At 38.7% G+C, this 17126-nt stretch overlaps 1 protein-coding gene across 2 annotated transcripts in view; it reads right to left on the reverse strand.

The window, feature by feature from the left end:
- ITPR2 (inositol 1,4,5-trisphosphate receptor type 2) overlaps positions 1 to 17126 on the reverse strand; it is a 470721-nt gene that overhangs the window by 425512 nt on the left and 28083 nt on the right. For both annotated transcript variants that reach the window (XM_036251040.1, XM_036251039.1), the window contains exon 2: positions 2648 to 2718. In XM_036251040.1, coding sequence (XP_036106933.1) covers positions 2648 to 2718 — 71 coding nt within the window. The remainder of the gene's footprint in view (positions 1 to 2647; positions 2719 to 17126) is intronic.

The following is a 17126-nucleotide window of genomic DNA, read 5'->3' on the forward strand; positions in this document are numbered from 1 at the left end:
GAAATGAGGCTACCCTTGTTCCTGTGCGGGCACCCCTGGGAACCAAGTGTTATCACACGATCCCAGGGCAAAGTCTGGGTCTCTTATCCAAAAGTATCTAACAGCTCTTTTTTGGGGATGTCTACCAGAGGCAAAGCTCTGGGCTGAAAAACACAAAAAGAAAACCCTGCCCTTGAAAAGGTTATAATGTAGGAGTAGTCAAATATGTTTAAAAGAAATACATCCTGCCTACCTATTCTAAGTTAACTCTCATTTGAATAATGACTTAAAACACTTTCCCGTTTACTCTCTGGAAAGATCTCAAGCCTCACAAAGCCTCTGTGTTTGGCATTGCCCGTGTTAGTACCCACCCCTACTCCCACCAGCCAAGGACAGGCGTCCTTGGAGGCTCAAAGCGGTTAGGTGACCTAGATAAGATGACACAGCCTGTGAGCGGCACCGACAAAACCTGAGCCCCATGCTTTTTCCTTTTACAAATGCAGATTTGTTGTCCCAGTTGGCTTTGAAAACGTTTTGTCTTTAAGGAGCTACAGTCCACAGCGAGTCTCTGTGGGTCGGGTTTTGGTTCTCGCCACCACTCTGAAGTCAGTGTGCCTCTTCCAGCCGAGGCACGGTGCTTCCCTTGGGTTTAGGGAAGCTGTCGCCCGTCTCCCTTCACAGACTGCGGCATTCTCATTTGCGTCTCCTTCCAGAACTTGGGTAGATACTGCCAAACCTTCTCTATCGATCCTCCAAGTTCATCCTTCTCTTCCTTTGTTGTCTCTCTCTGTACTGTATCCTGGGGGAGTTCCTCGGATCCCTCTGCCAAAGCACTGATGCTCTCCTCATCTTTATAGAAGGTGCCAGATCCAACTTTTTAGAACCTATCTGTTCTTTTCTCATATTGTCTGTTCTTCCAATGGGCTTCCAGACCCTCTTCTGTCTTTGAAATCATGTCCCCGCACTCGCTGCATCGTCCCTGGCAGGCTGCTCCCAGCACGGCTTTCTGTCCCCTGTGGCTCTCCCTCACGGGAGTGTCATTGTGAGTCCATCCTTGTAATGCAGAACCAGCTCAGAATGGTCCTATCCTCTTTGGTGAGATACTAAGTTGTCCTCCAGAGACAACGAACCAAACCTCACATCATGCAGCCGAAGCATGTGCAGAGGAGAGAACTGTGCCCTCCAGCTGCACGAGGAACCAAAAATCTCACCACCACCACCATCCCCACACGGACCAGGACATAACCAGAACTTGAACACCAGAGCCCTTTCCGAAGCCAAGGGCCCACTGTCCAGGAAGATCCAGTGTTGACGCCCTTTGGCATAAACGGCGAGTTCCAAGGTCCTCCAAGTAAAACGCGCCCTACCAGCCCTCCCACACACCTGCTCCCCGGGCCACTACAAACCGCTAACCCGGTCCAGTGAGCAAAATGGATCCGAGGCTCCATTCGGTCGCCCACCTTCTCAGTTACTCCAAACTCTGACATTTCGAGTTCTGGCCTTTCAAAGTGTCAGGCACACAAACATAGGTTTTGGAAACATCCTCAGTGGGGAGACCTTATGGCGAGAAGACCTCATTTGTCCAGGTTAGAGGAGCATCCCTACTGAGCAGTTTCTATGGGTGCTTCTAGTGGACAATGCATCTGCCATAGCCTGTCTTATGTTAATTTTTCCAACTAGGGGAAAATTGGGATCTCTTATTCAAAGTGACCAATTTAACTCTAAGCACATCTACTGTGCTTGTCACTCAGAACCACAAGGTTCTGAGTTCAGGGCGGATGAAATATGATATTCTGACAATGAGAACTGTGTGCAGAGTGCCTGTCACAGAGAGTGAAACATGGGAAACATTTTCCAGATGTTAAGCATCTTCCTTCCCCAGGGTCGTAAGTAGCACGTCCTGACTCGGCTCTAGGCCTCCAGGGACTCCCTTCGCCTCTCTCCACATTTTTACCCCTTATCAGAGCTGCTTTCCACCACGGAAGGACGCTTGCAGTGTGTTCCGAGTGAATGTTGTTTTTAAATTATTTTTATTGTTACAAGTACACATACGTTGTGAAATTGATATGCATACGTTTTCAACTACTGGTTTTAGTTTAGTTTATGATTCTCTGCAGATTCTGTTCATCTTTCTTTCATAACAGTCAAGTAACAATCAGTCTCCTACTATGACCAATTTCTCAGTTGATATTATCAAGCTATTTCTAAAATTATACCTGAAAAAGAGTTCTAAAGCAATTGTTAGCTACTACACACCATCCAAAATGACATTTTAAAAGCTAAGTTAACATATCACTGTCACCCTCCTGGAGATTTTACAAAGATAGAACTGCTAATGAAACACTAACATTTATAGTATAACTGTCATGGAACTATATATACATTATTCAGCTGTATTTACTGGTTTGAAAAGTGGCCTCTCACAGTTAATTTCCAAGATTTCCTTTCAGAGGATAGATATTGTCTAGCAAAAAAAAAAATGGGGGGGGGTGGCTAGGGGGATTATTCTTTCACTATAAATCCTTCCATTTATAAAAGAAAAACAATGGGGAAGTTTTTAAAAGAATTTTCAGTGCACATATTTATATTTGAATAAATTACTTATTTAAAGATATAAAAATAACCACTGCCCCTTTAGGTCACAGAATAAGAAACACTGACTTCTTACCTCTGAACTTCTTGGGAGGGTTGGCAAGGTCCCCCGCCTCCGGGTGCACCACACACCTGTCATCCACTAACCTGGAAGACAAAGCAAATCGTGTTGTTAGCATCGTCACTCGAAAGCATAGACAGCACGTGGGTATTGTATCAATATTTACAAAGAGTTTTAATACTGTTCTTTACTAAAATAATTTTTTAATAGTCATGATTTATAAAAATTGGCAGGGTTTATGAAATTCAAAACTAAGAACTATTGGTAAATGGTAGGAAACTGGTTAGCTAGAACATGACATAGAAAAGCCATGGAGCCCTGGCTGGTTTGGCTCAGCGGTTAGAGCATCAGCCTGCGATCCAGAGAGACCCGGGTTCGGTTCCCGCTAAGGGCACATACTTCGGTTGCAGTTTGTCCCTGGCCCTGGTTGGGTTGTGTGGGTGGCAGCCACTCGATGTGTCCCTTTCACACATCGAGTTGTTTCTCTCTCCTCCTCCTCCCACTCTATCTGAACAAAATATCGAAAAAAAGAAAAAAGAAAGAAAAGCCGTGGAACACTGTAGAGCTATGTAAAATTCTATTTAGAAAATGTACTCGCCTGCAAAACATTTATAATATGTTGTGAAAATAAGTGGTAATAAGTCAATATGATGTCTACCCACACACACACCTCTTACATTCACATGTAAAGAATGGAACACAGACACTAACACATTAGCCTTGGTCAGATGACCTGTAGTTTTTATTTTCCTTTTTTATTCTCAGTGTGTGTTGTGTTTTTCTCACAAGGAACGTGCAAGCTTATGAGGTCAGGCACACAGAGTGACCGCAGAGCAGATGGTCATGAGCATTCATCTTGCTCTCAAACCTGGCTCAGCCACTTCCTAGCCAGATGACCTGGACCTCTTCCTGCAAAGCAAGGATAAGAGGACCTACCTCACAGCATCGTTACGAAGATTAAATGACTTAATATCCGTAAACTATCAAGGACAGTTTCTGGCATATAGTAAGTCCCTAAATAAGTATTTCATAGATAAATAAAATCAAAGCTCGTGCCTGCCTTATTCCTCACCATACTGTCTGCTTCTAAGAGTGCCTGACACATAGCAAGGACTCAATAAACATTAATCCAATGAATAAACGGCCTTTGTAGTTACAAAAACATGTTTCATCCCTATTAAACTAGTTACAAGAAGCCAATTTCTAGGATAATTTCAATAGAGAAAAGCTGAATCTCTGCCCTGAGACATGAATCCTCTGTTAAGAGGAACATCTAGCCACCAAAGACTTACTAACATCCATTTATTTTCTCTACTGACTGAGTTGTGGGAATAACTGGGGTCTTTTCTAGGATTTGTAAGAATGCATGTGAATTAGTTCTATGTTTGTGAATTCATTTGAAGAAATATACCCAAATTACAAATATGTTTTTTGGTGGGTTTTTTTTGTTGTTGTTTTAAAAATATATATATATTAATCAGACTCACAAGTGTGCAACAACTCCAACACAAAGGAAAACCCAATTCATGATCAAATGTCCCCTTAGCTAAGATGATTTAACCACATCGAAACTGTGGTTCCTGGTTTATCTGGTTACCAGAAGCAGACACTTCCTAAATCACTAGATTTGTCTATGGATCCAATTTCCACAAAACAAAATGCTAATTTAGTCAAGCAATATAGTTCTTTCTTTGATTTTTTTTTTTTTATATATACTTCATTCACACTGGTTTACTAAACTGTGGTTTTACAACAGCTGCCAAGCATGTAAGAAATTCCTTTTAAGAGTCTTTAAAACTGTTTTCTTAGAAACAGGAAGTCACATTGGGTCAAGAGAAAGCAAACCCAAACCTCTACAACATCCAACTTCAGTCTGTAACACGGACGGCAAAGGCTCAGAGTCCTGACAGTGAGAATGTCGCAATGTAATATTTAATTTTTTTTAAATGTTGTGAGGGAAAGGTCAGCTTTTCTAATTAGTTGAGACATGTTAAGAATTCAAAACGTAATAATAAAAAACACAGTCTTATTTAGAGCATATTAAAAGTATATAAAAAGTAGCATGGACATTCTACTCATTCTTTGCCCTTACCCATTCCCACAGAACTGCAGACTCCCACAGAAAGCTCCCTAAGATTCCCCAGCCGCATGGCTAGCCATCAAGAGGAAAGGGGAAAACAAAAGCTATAAATCAGATCGCAGTGCATTTATGTAAACACTTATGCCTATCCTCAATTACCTCATAGCCCAGATAAAAACACAGTAATTAGGAATGATTTCAGTTCTAAGAACTTGTCCTGTTCTTTATACCCAAATGGTCTGTAAAAATCACGAAGACAATCATTTCATCTCAGTACTGGAAATGAGAATAGAAGAAAGGGAAGGGTAGAAAAAAGCAAGGAGTGTCAATCTGTTATAAAGACACATATGATCATGGAAGTTAAAAGTTAAGTAGGATTACGCCCTGGCCGGTTTGGCTCAGCAATTAGAGCATCGGCCTGCGGTCCTGAGAGACCCGGGTTCGGTTCCCGCTAAGGGCAGGTACCTTGGTTGCGGTTTGTCCCCGGCCCTGGTTGGTCGTGCGGGTGGCAGCCACTCGATGTGTCCCTTCACGTCGATGTTTCTCACTCTCTCTCTCTTCCTCTCTCTCTCCCTCCCACTCTATCTAAACAAAAAAATGGAAAAATGTCCTCGGGTGAGGATAAAAAAAAAAAAAAAAAGTTAAGTAGGATTTTAATGGTAATCATTAGCACAACTTCTACAATAGCCCAAACACCCTCTTCTTGAATACCTCCAGGGCCAGCGTTTTCCTCATTTACCATCTTTCTGACAGTACTGCTATTAGAAATGTGTTTTATATGGAGGTGAAATAGCACCCCATGTTTCCTATCACCGTACTCATCACATTTTTTTATAACTGCTTGCTTAATTGTCTGGATCTCCCAATAAATCGTTAAACTCCATTAAATCAGAAATTGAATCTATCTTGTTTACTGTAAGATCCTTGGCATCTTTCAGAATTATTTACAGTAGATACTAAATATTTGCTATGTGAATCATCATCAGTGCATAAATGAGACTTGCTTCCCAAACAACTTTCCCTTTTTTGTTCCAGTTCTTTCTTCTGGAACGACACAGACAAAATCTTCTTTTCCTGGGATGAACAAGACTATTTCTCTCCAGTTCTTTTTCTTTTGGGTGTTCACCAAGGAGCTCCCCGTGTTTTCATATACCCAAATGTCAACATCCACCTTAATGGGATCCTAGAAACTATCCACAGGAATCCAGATGTACCCAAACACATGGGACAGAGGACTCATCCCGCCTTCTTTCCAGTAGTAAGTTGACAGTTATGCATCCTAAGACCAGAGTAGCTCCCATGGTAGTCCAGCCCAACTCAGATGTTTACTGGGTTTTTCTAACTAAACAACAATTCTAGGATCTCTTCATGTGTACTACTGATAAGACAGGCTCTCTCACATCCACCACCAGGACAGTCCTCTACTACAATCTGAGGACAAGCACTTATAATTGAATAGGGATAAACATAAAGATCAACCTTTAGTCTCTGAGTGGAAATCATCTGGAAATCATCTACTGCATCTCTAGGTAATTCATTTAGAGGCCCTGTCATGATTATTGCCTGTTTTAATTACTCATAAACAGTATTCCCCAAATTTGGCTGATTCACTGAGACCTATGGGGCGTTAAAATAACAATAATCAAAATAAGTGTAACAATGGCAATAAAAAGCTTCTTTGGTATAGAGGTATAAAATCAAAATTTCTGAGAACCAGGAGTAAGAAACTGTATTTTTGTGAAAGTTCTCTAACCTTCCTTAGGTGGGTCGGGACTACCTGTCCTGTGCCCTAGGCACCTCTATCAACAGAACTTACCACACTCCATCCTAATTTCCTAGTTATGCATGTCTCTAAGACTATAAATTATAAGTTCCAAGAGCATCAGCCCATTTTTATTTGTTCTCTATAACATGCCCAACTTTAAATAGTAGGCCTCAAACATGGGCGGTGTTAAATAACTTTAATTGAGTGGATTACTGATTGACTCTTTAAATCACTGAATAAATCAATAATGTCACTTTTGCAGATCACATAAGCAGTAAAAAATACCTAGAACCAACAAATGGTTGCCTAATAGTAAATGGAAGAAAGGGTCGGAAATATTCCCAGTTGTGTCTCAGAAAAGTATCACAAATGTCAAATCCTGAAAAGCGCCAAGACAGCCATTCTCTAAATAACCATTTCTCATATAGCACCTTTAAACCCAATACATTAGCACCCTTTTTAATGGGCTGCATTTATTTTTCTCATGTCCGAATCAGTAAGTAAGCCAAACAGGCAATTACAGAACCAGCCTAAAATGCTCAATCTGTCACTGAAACCCAACTATCATAAAACCTGTTAACCTTCATATCTAGCTGCCCTAGATCAGAAGGTCAGAAGTGTGAATTATTTGTTCATTTTAATTCAATAAGAAAAAAATCATCAACTATTAGACCATCCAAGGTATCTATAAGCAGATCTCAGTAAATATTCTGAATGAGTGTATACATAAATATGAATCAAAAATATATTATTACCTCCCCCAGCCTTCTTCACCTCTTGTAACCACCACACTGTTGCCTATGACTATGAGTTCTTGCTTGTTTATAAATTTCTAAGTAAACAGAGTACCACTGGTTTTTTTGAAATACATGTGAGTGAAATTTTAACTGGGTACATAGATACACCCCTAGAGAAATGTCGCCAACGTGAACCTGGAAACATGTGCAAGAGTGTTTGAGGCAACACTGCTCGAGACGGCAAAGCTGGGAAAGCAGAAATGCCCATCAGGAGTAGCATAAATAACTTACAACTAAATGAATAATTTCATACAATGCATAACTATTGGAAAAGTGAATATATCTGGCTTCTTACCTAAACTGTCCCTCCTTCCCACAGATTTCCCACCACCTGAAATATCATTCAGCTCCCTCCTGCACCTTCCTTTGAAAGTAGTCCCAAAGCGTGAGTGCTAATCCCAGGTCTGCCACTCTGCAAGCAGCTGTATTTATGCTAGTCAACCTCTCCGGGCCTCACTGTTTAAATGGGTCAGTTGTGATCTCCCAGTGCCTTCTATTTCCATATTATTCGTAATTAGAGTCGGCTTGCAGTATCATCCTTCAATAGCAGATCGGACATTTGTAATATTTTATGCACTGCAGTTAGAGAGTTTAACTGTTTAGTATTGATTTTTTTTTAATATACACATTATTTCAGCATTCTAAGCAAAGTACTAGTATGTGAGTTTTTTCCATTCACTCACCATAGTTTTAGAACATAGTATTTTAAAATCTTAAGATCTTGCTATTTAGTAATATGGACTTTTTTTTTACTTACCAATACTCAAGTTGCCCAAAGGAACCGACTTCAAGGCCTGTAGATTCTTGTTTGTATGCAAATTAATATGTCTCATAATTCAGAGTAACTTAACAAGAAAAACGAGGTTCTATAAATGTCCAATTTTATACCTTCTCTCTGATAGGTCCTGTGAAAACACTCGTCCACAAAGCCATAAACAATTTAAATCTATCAAAGAAGGAAGTAACTTCACTGCAAAACTTTCTGCCAAAAAGTGTTCTAATTTGTAAGTGCAAAACAGATGCAACATACCAAATCCTCATAGTTATATTCATATTTTGCCTATGATGACAAGAATTAAATTCCTTTTTGTTTGCCATTTGACAGGTGAAGCCTTTAAAAGTTAAACCAATACAATTTAACATTCTATTTATATTCTCTTTTTAGATGTCTTAAATAATACTTTTTTACTAACAAGTATTCTAGCTTAAATATTAAACAGATATTTAATTCCTTATATAAGTGTTTCAGTCATGCACAGGTTTGTTGCTACTAATATTTCTAAAACGGGTTCCTTCCAAAGTTGAAATCGTTGAAATCGTGCTTGCCCTTAAGTATTTAAAATGTTTCCAGTTACTTTTCCATGAAAGATAAAATCAATTTAAACCACTTTTAAGTTACAGAATAAATAATAAATTTTGAAGTGCCACTACATGGAAACCCTTGAAAATACTAGATGAATCCTTGTGTTTAAATTTTTTATCAGTGCTACCGCCTAGACCAAATGACTTTTTAAAAAATGGACTACAAAAGGAATCCTGTCGCTACATATTAACCTTTCCAAAATCACTGCAAGAAGCCATCACTTTGTGAAACAATTATCTTTAGAGCTGATGCTGATGCTGATGTAACTGGTGGGAAAAGAAACGAAATGAGTTACACATTGCCTTTTAAAGAGAAACATGTATATCTGACCATGATTTCAGAAAAAAATGTGTCCGAATATTTTTGAAAGCTTAAAGTCCTAACCCAACCAAAGAAAGAAATCATGACTTTTTCTTCTCGGATCTTATGACTTCCTTTTCTAATCCTCTCTATCCTGCCTCCTTGACATCTTTGAAACCACTGTTATTGCAAGTCAGCTTGTGCAGCATTTTCTCCTAGCCTGTCCATTGCTGTTCTCCTGAAAGTCAAGGGTTTGCAAAGTGTATCTCTCAGGATAATAAATGGGTCTCTGTTCGAGATGAGATCAATTGTTTAGTGATGGCTGAGTTGACCTTAACCACTATCCATTCTCAATCATCTGCAAAGAGCTAGAAAATCACTGGCCCTGGAAAAAGTGACTCCACAGACAAAGTTCTGGTTCTGAGTTTTTGCTACCTGGTTGGCACCAATTTGGAAGTGTTCTCAGGAAAAATGTCATAAAGTGGGAAATTCATCTGGTGAAACTCTCTTATTCCAAGTATAGATACCTCCCTGCCCTGTGTTTCTGCCTGATTTTGGTAACTCTTTATATCCATATACATAGTTGTATATTATATTTTGTCCGGAGTTTATAGTTGTTAAACTAAAGATTAAATTCAACAAACATGAGCTCAGCAGAACTCCAGAAAGCATCCTCAGGCAGCTGCATCAGCTTCCAGAACAGAACCCGGGGATCTCAGTCCCACAGTCTCCCAAGGGCCAAGGCAGGTAGCAACCTGGTCTCACTGTTCCTTCCTGAGATGCTCATCCTCCAGCTTGCTTGAGAAGAGATAAAAAATGGTAGCAAAGTGAATGGAAGCTACACAGACCGTCCTCCAGGACGAAACTGGAATTATAACTAAAATGAAGACAAATCATCGGGAAAATCCAACTAAAAAGCAGCTGGAGAGAACCCGTATAACCAGGGACAGAAAAAGGACGCCAAACTGAGCCTTGTAGAAACTGTGGCAAGAGAGGGCAGGCTGGAGCCCACAGACAGCAGCAGGGGGCTGTATTATCTGTGAGTGGTTCCCGCTGAGAAAGCAGGGGTTTTAAAAAGCACCAAATTAGCTATAATCATTCACCTTGGGATATAGCAGAGGGAGGGTGGACTGAACTGGAACTCTGTGGACAGAGTCTGGGGCTCCTGGCTCATGAGAAAGCTGCAGGGGACGACACTGGGAGTTTTGTGCTTAATCACTCCCTCATAGTACAGTGGCCATCTTACTCAAAGAGCCCCTTTCCAGGGCCCCAGGGAGAAGCAATGGCCCCTCCCTCAGGTCTGGCCAGAGAAATGCAAATTAAGGCTCATTAACATCTAGCAAGCACATACCATACCCACTGGAAATCCTCTCACACATGAGGGAATATTCATTCAGCTGAGGGCTACAAATCGAGGTTCATCAAGTAACTGAAACTAATAGCCTCCAAGTAAATGCTAGAAGACAACTGAACCTTTCCTTGGCTTGAAAATCTACTCAGGAAAGTAAGACGTGACAGTGGTGTTTAACATGGGTCCTCCCACACTTATCCAAACCCAGTAGAGGAAGCCACAACCAGCAGAACACCAACACCCACAGGGAAAATTTGGCAGGCTCCAAAACCCACTGAGACAGCCAAAATGGGGAAACAAACAAATCCCAAATGAAAGAACAAGAAAACTCTACAGGAGAAGCGATAAATGAAATGGAATTAAGCAAGATATCAGAGGTAGAGTTCAGAGTAATAATTGTAAGGAAGCTCAACAACATGAGTAAAGATATAGAAACACTGAAAACCACAGAATTTATATGCATGGATGCATGAACAATGGACATGGACAAAAAAGCTGGGGACAGGGTGGGGAGGGAGGGAGAGGGGGGATCAGTGGAGGACAAAGGAGAAACATCTGTAACAAAAATAAATAAATTAACTAATAAAAATAAAGTTATAAAGAAAAAAAAAAGAAAAAAAACATTGAAAACCAACCAATTGGAAATGAAGAATGACATAGCAGAAATAAATAACACATTGGAAGGAATAACTAGCAGAGTAGCAGAGGCCGAGAATCAGATCAGTGAATTAGAACACGGGTTAGAAAAAATCACCCAATCAGAGAAGCAAAAAGAAAAAACAATTAAAAAACAAGAAGACAGCCTAAGAGAATTGTGGGACAATATAAAACATAACAACATCTGCATCACAGGTGTGCCAGAAGAAGAAAATAAGCAAGGGTTAGAGAATATATCTGAAGAAATAGTGACAGAAAACTTCCCTAACTTTGTGAAGGAAAAGGGCATACAAGTTCAAGAAGCAAAGAACCCCAAGTAAGAAGAACCCAAAGAGGCCCACAACAAGACACATAATAATTAAAATGCCAAAAATTAAAGACAAAGAGAGAATCCTAAAGGCAGCAAGACATAAGCAACAGGTTGCCTTCAAAGGAACCCCCATAAGGCTATCAGCTGACTTCTCAACAGAAACACTACAGGCCAGAAGGGAATGGCACAAACTAATCAAGGTTATGAAAAACAAGTATCTAAATCCAAGACTACTCTATCCTGCAAGATGAAAGAAGGAGCTTCCCAGACTCGAAAAAAGAAACTAAGAAAATATATTTGCACCAAACCAGCATTCCAAGAAATGTTAAAAGAACTACTGTAATAAGCAGAAGAAATAGAAAGAGAAATCATAACCATAATAAACAAAAATGGCAATAAATAAGTACATATCAATAACTTTAAACATAAGTAGATTAAATGACCTAATAAAAAGACAGAGTAGTAGATTGCATAAGAAAACATGGCTCATATATATGTTATTTACAAGAACCTCATCTCACAACAAAAGACTCACATAGGTTGAAAGTGAATGGATAGAAACAAACAGAAAAAAAAAAAAAAATCTGAGGTAGCAATTTTCATATCCAATAAAACAGACTTCAAAATGAAGGCCATAACTTGAGACAAAGAAGGCCACTACATAAAATTGAAAGGATTTATCCAACAGGAGGATATAACCTTAATAAACATATATGCACCCAACACAGGAGCACAAAAATACATGTAAAAACTTCTGGAGGACTTCAAAAGAGAAACCAACAGCAATACAATCATAGCAGGGGACTTCAACACCCCAGTGACATCACTGGATAGATCCTCTAGATGAAAAATTAACAAGGAAACAGAGACTCGAAATGAGGCACTAGATCAAAATGGTTTAATAAATATCTACAGAGAATTACACCCCCAAAAACTACAGAATTCACATTCTTCTCAAGTGCACATGGGAAATTCTCAAAGATAGATCACATGTTAGGACACAAACTAAGTCTCTACAAGTTCAAGAAGACTGAAATCATATCAAGCATCTTCTCAGATCACAATGGCATGAAACTATAAATCAATTACAATGAAAACATTCAAACACATGGAGGCTAAGTAGCATGTTCTTAAACAACAAATGGGTTACCAAGGAGATCAAGGAAGAAATTAAAAATTTTCTGGAAACCAATGAAAATGAACACACAACACCACAAAATCTATGTGACACAGCAAAAGCAGTCCTGAGAGGGAAGTTCATAGCACTACAGGCCTACCTCAAGAAACAAGAAAAATTTCTAATTGCATTTCTAACCCTACAACTTAAAGAACTAGAAAGTAAGCAAAAAGAAAAACCCAGAGCAAGCAGAAAGAAAGAAATGGTAAAGGTCAGAGCAGAAATAAACGACAAAGAAACTAAAAAAATAATTCAAAATATCAATGAAATAAAGAGGTGGTTCTTTGAAAAGATAAACAAGATTGATGGACCCTTAGCTAGACTCATCAAGAAACAAAAAGAGAGGACTGAAATAAACAAAATCAGAAATGAAAGAGGAAAAGTAAGAAGTTACACCCTAGAAATACAAATGATCATTAAAAAATATGAACAATTATACGCCAACAAATTGGACAATCTAAGAAAAATGGACAAATTTCTAGAAACACACAATCTCCCAAAACTGAATGGGGAAGAGACAGAAAACTTGAACAGACCAATAACAACTAACAAAATTGAAAATGTAATCGAGAAACTCCCAGCAAACAAAGCCCAGACCCAGATGGCTTCATGGAGGAGTTTTACCGAACATTCAAAGAAGAACACTCATTCTCCTCAAACTATTCCAAAAAATACAAGAAGAAGGAAGACTTCCAAACTCATTTTATGAGGCCAGCATAATTCTAATTCCAAACCAGATAAAGACACTACAAAGAAGAAAAACTACAGGCTAATATCCCTGATGAACATAGATGCCAAAATCCTTAATAAAATATAACCAAATCGGATCCAGTAATACATTTAAAAAATTATTTACCATGACCAAGTGGTATTCATCCCAGGGATCCAAGGCTAGAACAATATTCGTACATCAATAAATGTGATACACCACATAAACCAAATGAAAGATAAAAACCATATAATCATATCAATAGATGCTGAAAAAGCATTCAACAAAATCCAGCACCCATTTCTGATAAAAACGCTCAGCAGTCTGGGAAGAGAGGGACTATATCCCGACATAATAAAGGCCATACATGAAAAACCTACAGCCAACATCATACTCAATGGGCAAAAACTACAAGCATTTCCCTTAAGAACAGGAACAAGACAAGGATGCCAATTTCACCACTGTTGTTTAACATAGTTCTGGAAGTCTTAGCTACAGCAATTAGATATGAAGAAAAAATTAAAAGGATCCAAATTGGAAAGGAGGAAGTGAAACTGTCATTATTAGCAGATGACATGATATTGTACATAGAAAACCTTAAAGACTCCATCAAAAATCTACTAGAGTTAATAAATGAATTTGGTAAAGTAGCAGGATACAAAATCAACATCAAGAAATTGATGGCATTCTTTTTTTTTTTTTATCCTCACCTGAGGACATTTTTCTATTTTTTGTTCAGATAGAGTGGGAGGGAGAGAGTGGAAGAGAGAGAAACACATCAAGTGGCTGCCACCCGCACGACCAACCAGGGCTGGGGACAAACTGAAACCGAGGTACGTGCCCTTAGCAGGAACCGCACCCGGGTCTCTCTAGACCGCAGGCCAATGCTCCAACCATTGAGCCAAACTGGCCAGGGCATGATGGCATTCTTATACACCATTAATGAACTCACAAAAAGAGAAACTACAAAAAAAAAAAAAAAAATCCTATTTACTATTGCAGCAAAAAAACTAAGATTCCTAGGAACAAACTTCACCAAAGAAATAAAAAACCTGTTCTCAGAAAACTATAGAACATTGAAAAAAGCAATAGAGAAAGATATAAAAAAGTGGAAGCATATACCTTGTTCATGAATTGGAAGAATTAACATCATTAAAATGTCCATACTACCCACAGCAATCTATAGATTCAGTGAAATCCCCATTAAAATACCAATGACATATGTCACGGAACTAGAACAAATACTGCAAAGTTTATATAAAACCAAAAAAGACCTCAAACAGCCACAGCAATCTTGAAAAAGAAGAACAAAGTAGGAGGGATCACAATACCAGATATCACGTTATACTACAAAGCCGCTATAATCAAAACAGCCTGGTACTGGCACAAGAACAGGCCAGTGGAACAGAACAGAGAACTCAGAAATTGACCCAAGACTCTATGCTCAATTAACATTTGACAAAGGTGGCAAGAGGATAAGTGGGAGAGCATAATTGCCAATGATACATCAGATAAGGGGTTAATCTCCAAAATATATAGAGTGTTCATACAGCTCAACAAAAGGACAACAAAGAATCCAATTAAAAAATGGGCAGAGGATCCAAATAGGCACCTCTCCAAACAGGACATATAAATAGCCGAGAGACATACGCAAAAATGCTCAACATCACTATCAGAGAGATGCAAATTAAAACAACAATGAGGTATCACCTCATATCTATCAGAATGGCTACCAACAACAAATCATCAAACAACAAGTGTTGGCGAGGGTGTGGAGAAAGGGGACTCATACACTGCTGGTGGGAATGCAGACTGGTGCAGCCACTATGAAAAACAATAGGGTGCTTCCTCAAAAATATTAAAAATTGATCTGCCATTTGACCCAGTGATCCCACCTCTAGGAATATATCCTAAGAAGCCTGAAACACCAATCAGAAAGAATATATATACCCCCATGTTCACAGCAGCACTATTTATAATTGTTAAGATCTGGAAACAGTCCAAGTGTCCATCAATAGATGAGTGGATAAAAAAGCTGTGGTACATATACACAATGGAATACTATGCAGCTGTAGGAAAGAAAGATCTCTTATCCTTTGAGATGACATGGAGGACCTGGAGAGTATTATGCTAAGTAAATAAGCCAATCAGAAAAAGGCAAATATCACATATTCTCATTTATTTGTGGAATATAATGAAATAAATAAACTGATGAACAAGATAAACCCAGAGACATAGAAGTAGGGTACAGACTGACAAACCTCAGAAGAGGGGGATAGTGGAAAGGGAATAGATAAACCAGAGAACTTATTTATATGCATGTATGCATAACCAATGAACATAGACAACACTGCTGGGAGCTGGAGGAAATGTGATTGGGAGGAGGGCGTCAATGGGGGGAAAAAAGAAACATCTGTAACAAAAGTAAATTAACAACAACAAAAAAGAAATATGAGCTCAATTATTTTTATTTTATTTTATTGATTTTAGAGAGAAAGGAAGGGAGAGGGGGAAAGAGAGAGCAACATCAATGAAAGAGAACATTGGCCGCCTCCTGCATGCTCCCCACTGGGGATCTCGCCCACAACCTGGGCTTGTGCTTAAACAGGAATCGAACCGGTGACCTCTTGGTGCAGGGGTCAAAGCTCAACCACTGAGCCACACAGGCGGGCTCAAATATTTTTTAAATTACTGATAAAGCAACAAGCTGCTATGACTCTGTCACCAAAAACAACATCAAACAGATGTTATAATTATCAACTAAAAATATATCTAGTTTGAATGTTTAAAGACATGAAATAAATATATATATATATATATATATATATATATATATATATATTTTTTTTTTTTTTTTAATAAAAGAGCAAAGAACCCAGCAGGTGGGGCTCAGTTGACTGAGTATCATCCTGTGGACCAAGAGGTCGTTGGTTCAATTCCTGGTCAGGGCACATGCCAGGGTTATGAGCTCAATCCCCAGTAGGGGGAATGCAGGAGGCAGCCCACTGATAATGTTTTTCTCTCATTGTTGTTTCTATATCTCTCTCTCCCTCTCCTTTCTTCTCTCTCTCTCTAAAAAAAAAAAAAAAAAAGTAATAAAAACATTTTTTTTTAAAAAGAGCAAAGAATAAGAGCCTGTCAAAAATGGTCAGGTGGATTTGATAAAGAATCTAGAATTGTGGGAATAAGTAGAAGGGTTTAGAACAGTTAATTAGACACAGCTAATTAATTACCTGGAGGATAGACCTTAAGAAATGAATCAAAGTGAAACAGAGGAGAAGTAGAGAGAAAATATGAAAGGGGTTAAGAAATATAAAGGGTAGGATGAGGTTATTATGCATATATAATTATCATCCTGGAAGGATAGCATAGAGAGAATGAAAAGAGACAATTTTTTAAAGCAGAAATTTCTTTGTTATGATAGCCATAAAAATAAAAATAAAAAAATAAGTAATTTCTTATTTTCCTTTGTGGATAATTTTTCCCCTAGTGAAAGGAGACTAACAAGGATTGTAGGTTGTATTTATGCAAATATATGTAATGAGTTCCTTTTAGAGAGATTTCTGACCTAGTTGCACTGCACCAGAGGAGTCCGAGGATTAGTCATCTGTAGGAGGTATGTCAAAGAGCAGATTCTGGTCTCCGTGGTTATCTTGGGGTTATCAGAAGGCTCACTTACAAGCCTCGACAGAACATGTTTGTGCTCGGAAGCTTTCTTCACTTCCCAGCAGAACCAGAGTTCTAGAAATCCTCTGACCCTCTATCTCTGGAATGTCTTTCTAGCTAACCCTTTGCAAATCTCACTCCTGTTTGCCAGGCATTTTGAATTATTCTTTGCCTCTCTCCATCTGATATTAAAACTAACATAATCCACCATATAGCTGGACATCATTGTGCCCCTGGACACATTTTTCTGACTCTTTCCAAGGCATAAACATTCAATGATTATAAAAGTTTCATTATTGCTACTCAATTGATGCTCCTA

The sequence above is a fragment of the Molossus molossus genome, unplaced genomic scaffold (genome assembly GCF_014108415.1).
Source record: "Molossus molossus isolate mMolMol1 unplaced genomic scaffold, mMolMol1.p scaffold_m16_p_10, whole genome shotgun sequence".
Taxonomy (NCBI): Eukaryota; Metazoa; Chordata; class Mammalia; order Chiroptera; family Molossidae; genus Molossus; species Molossus molossus.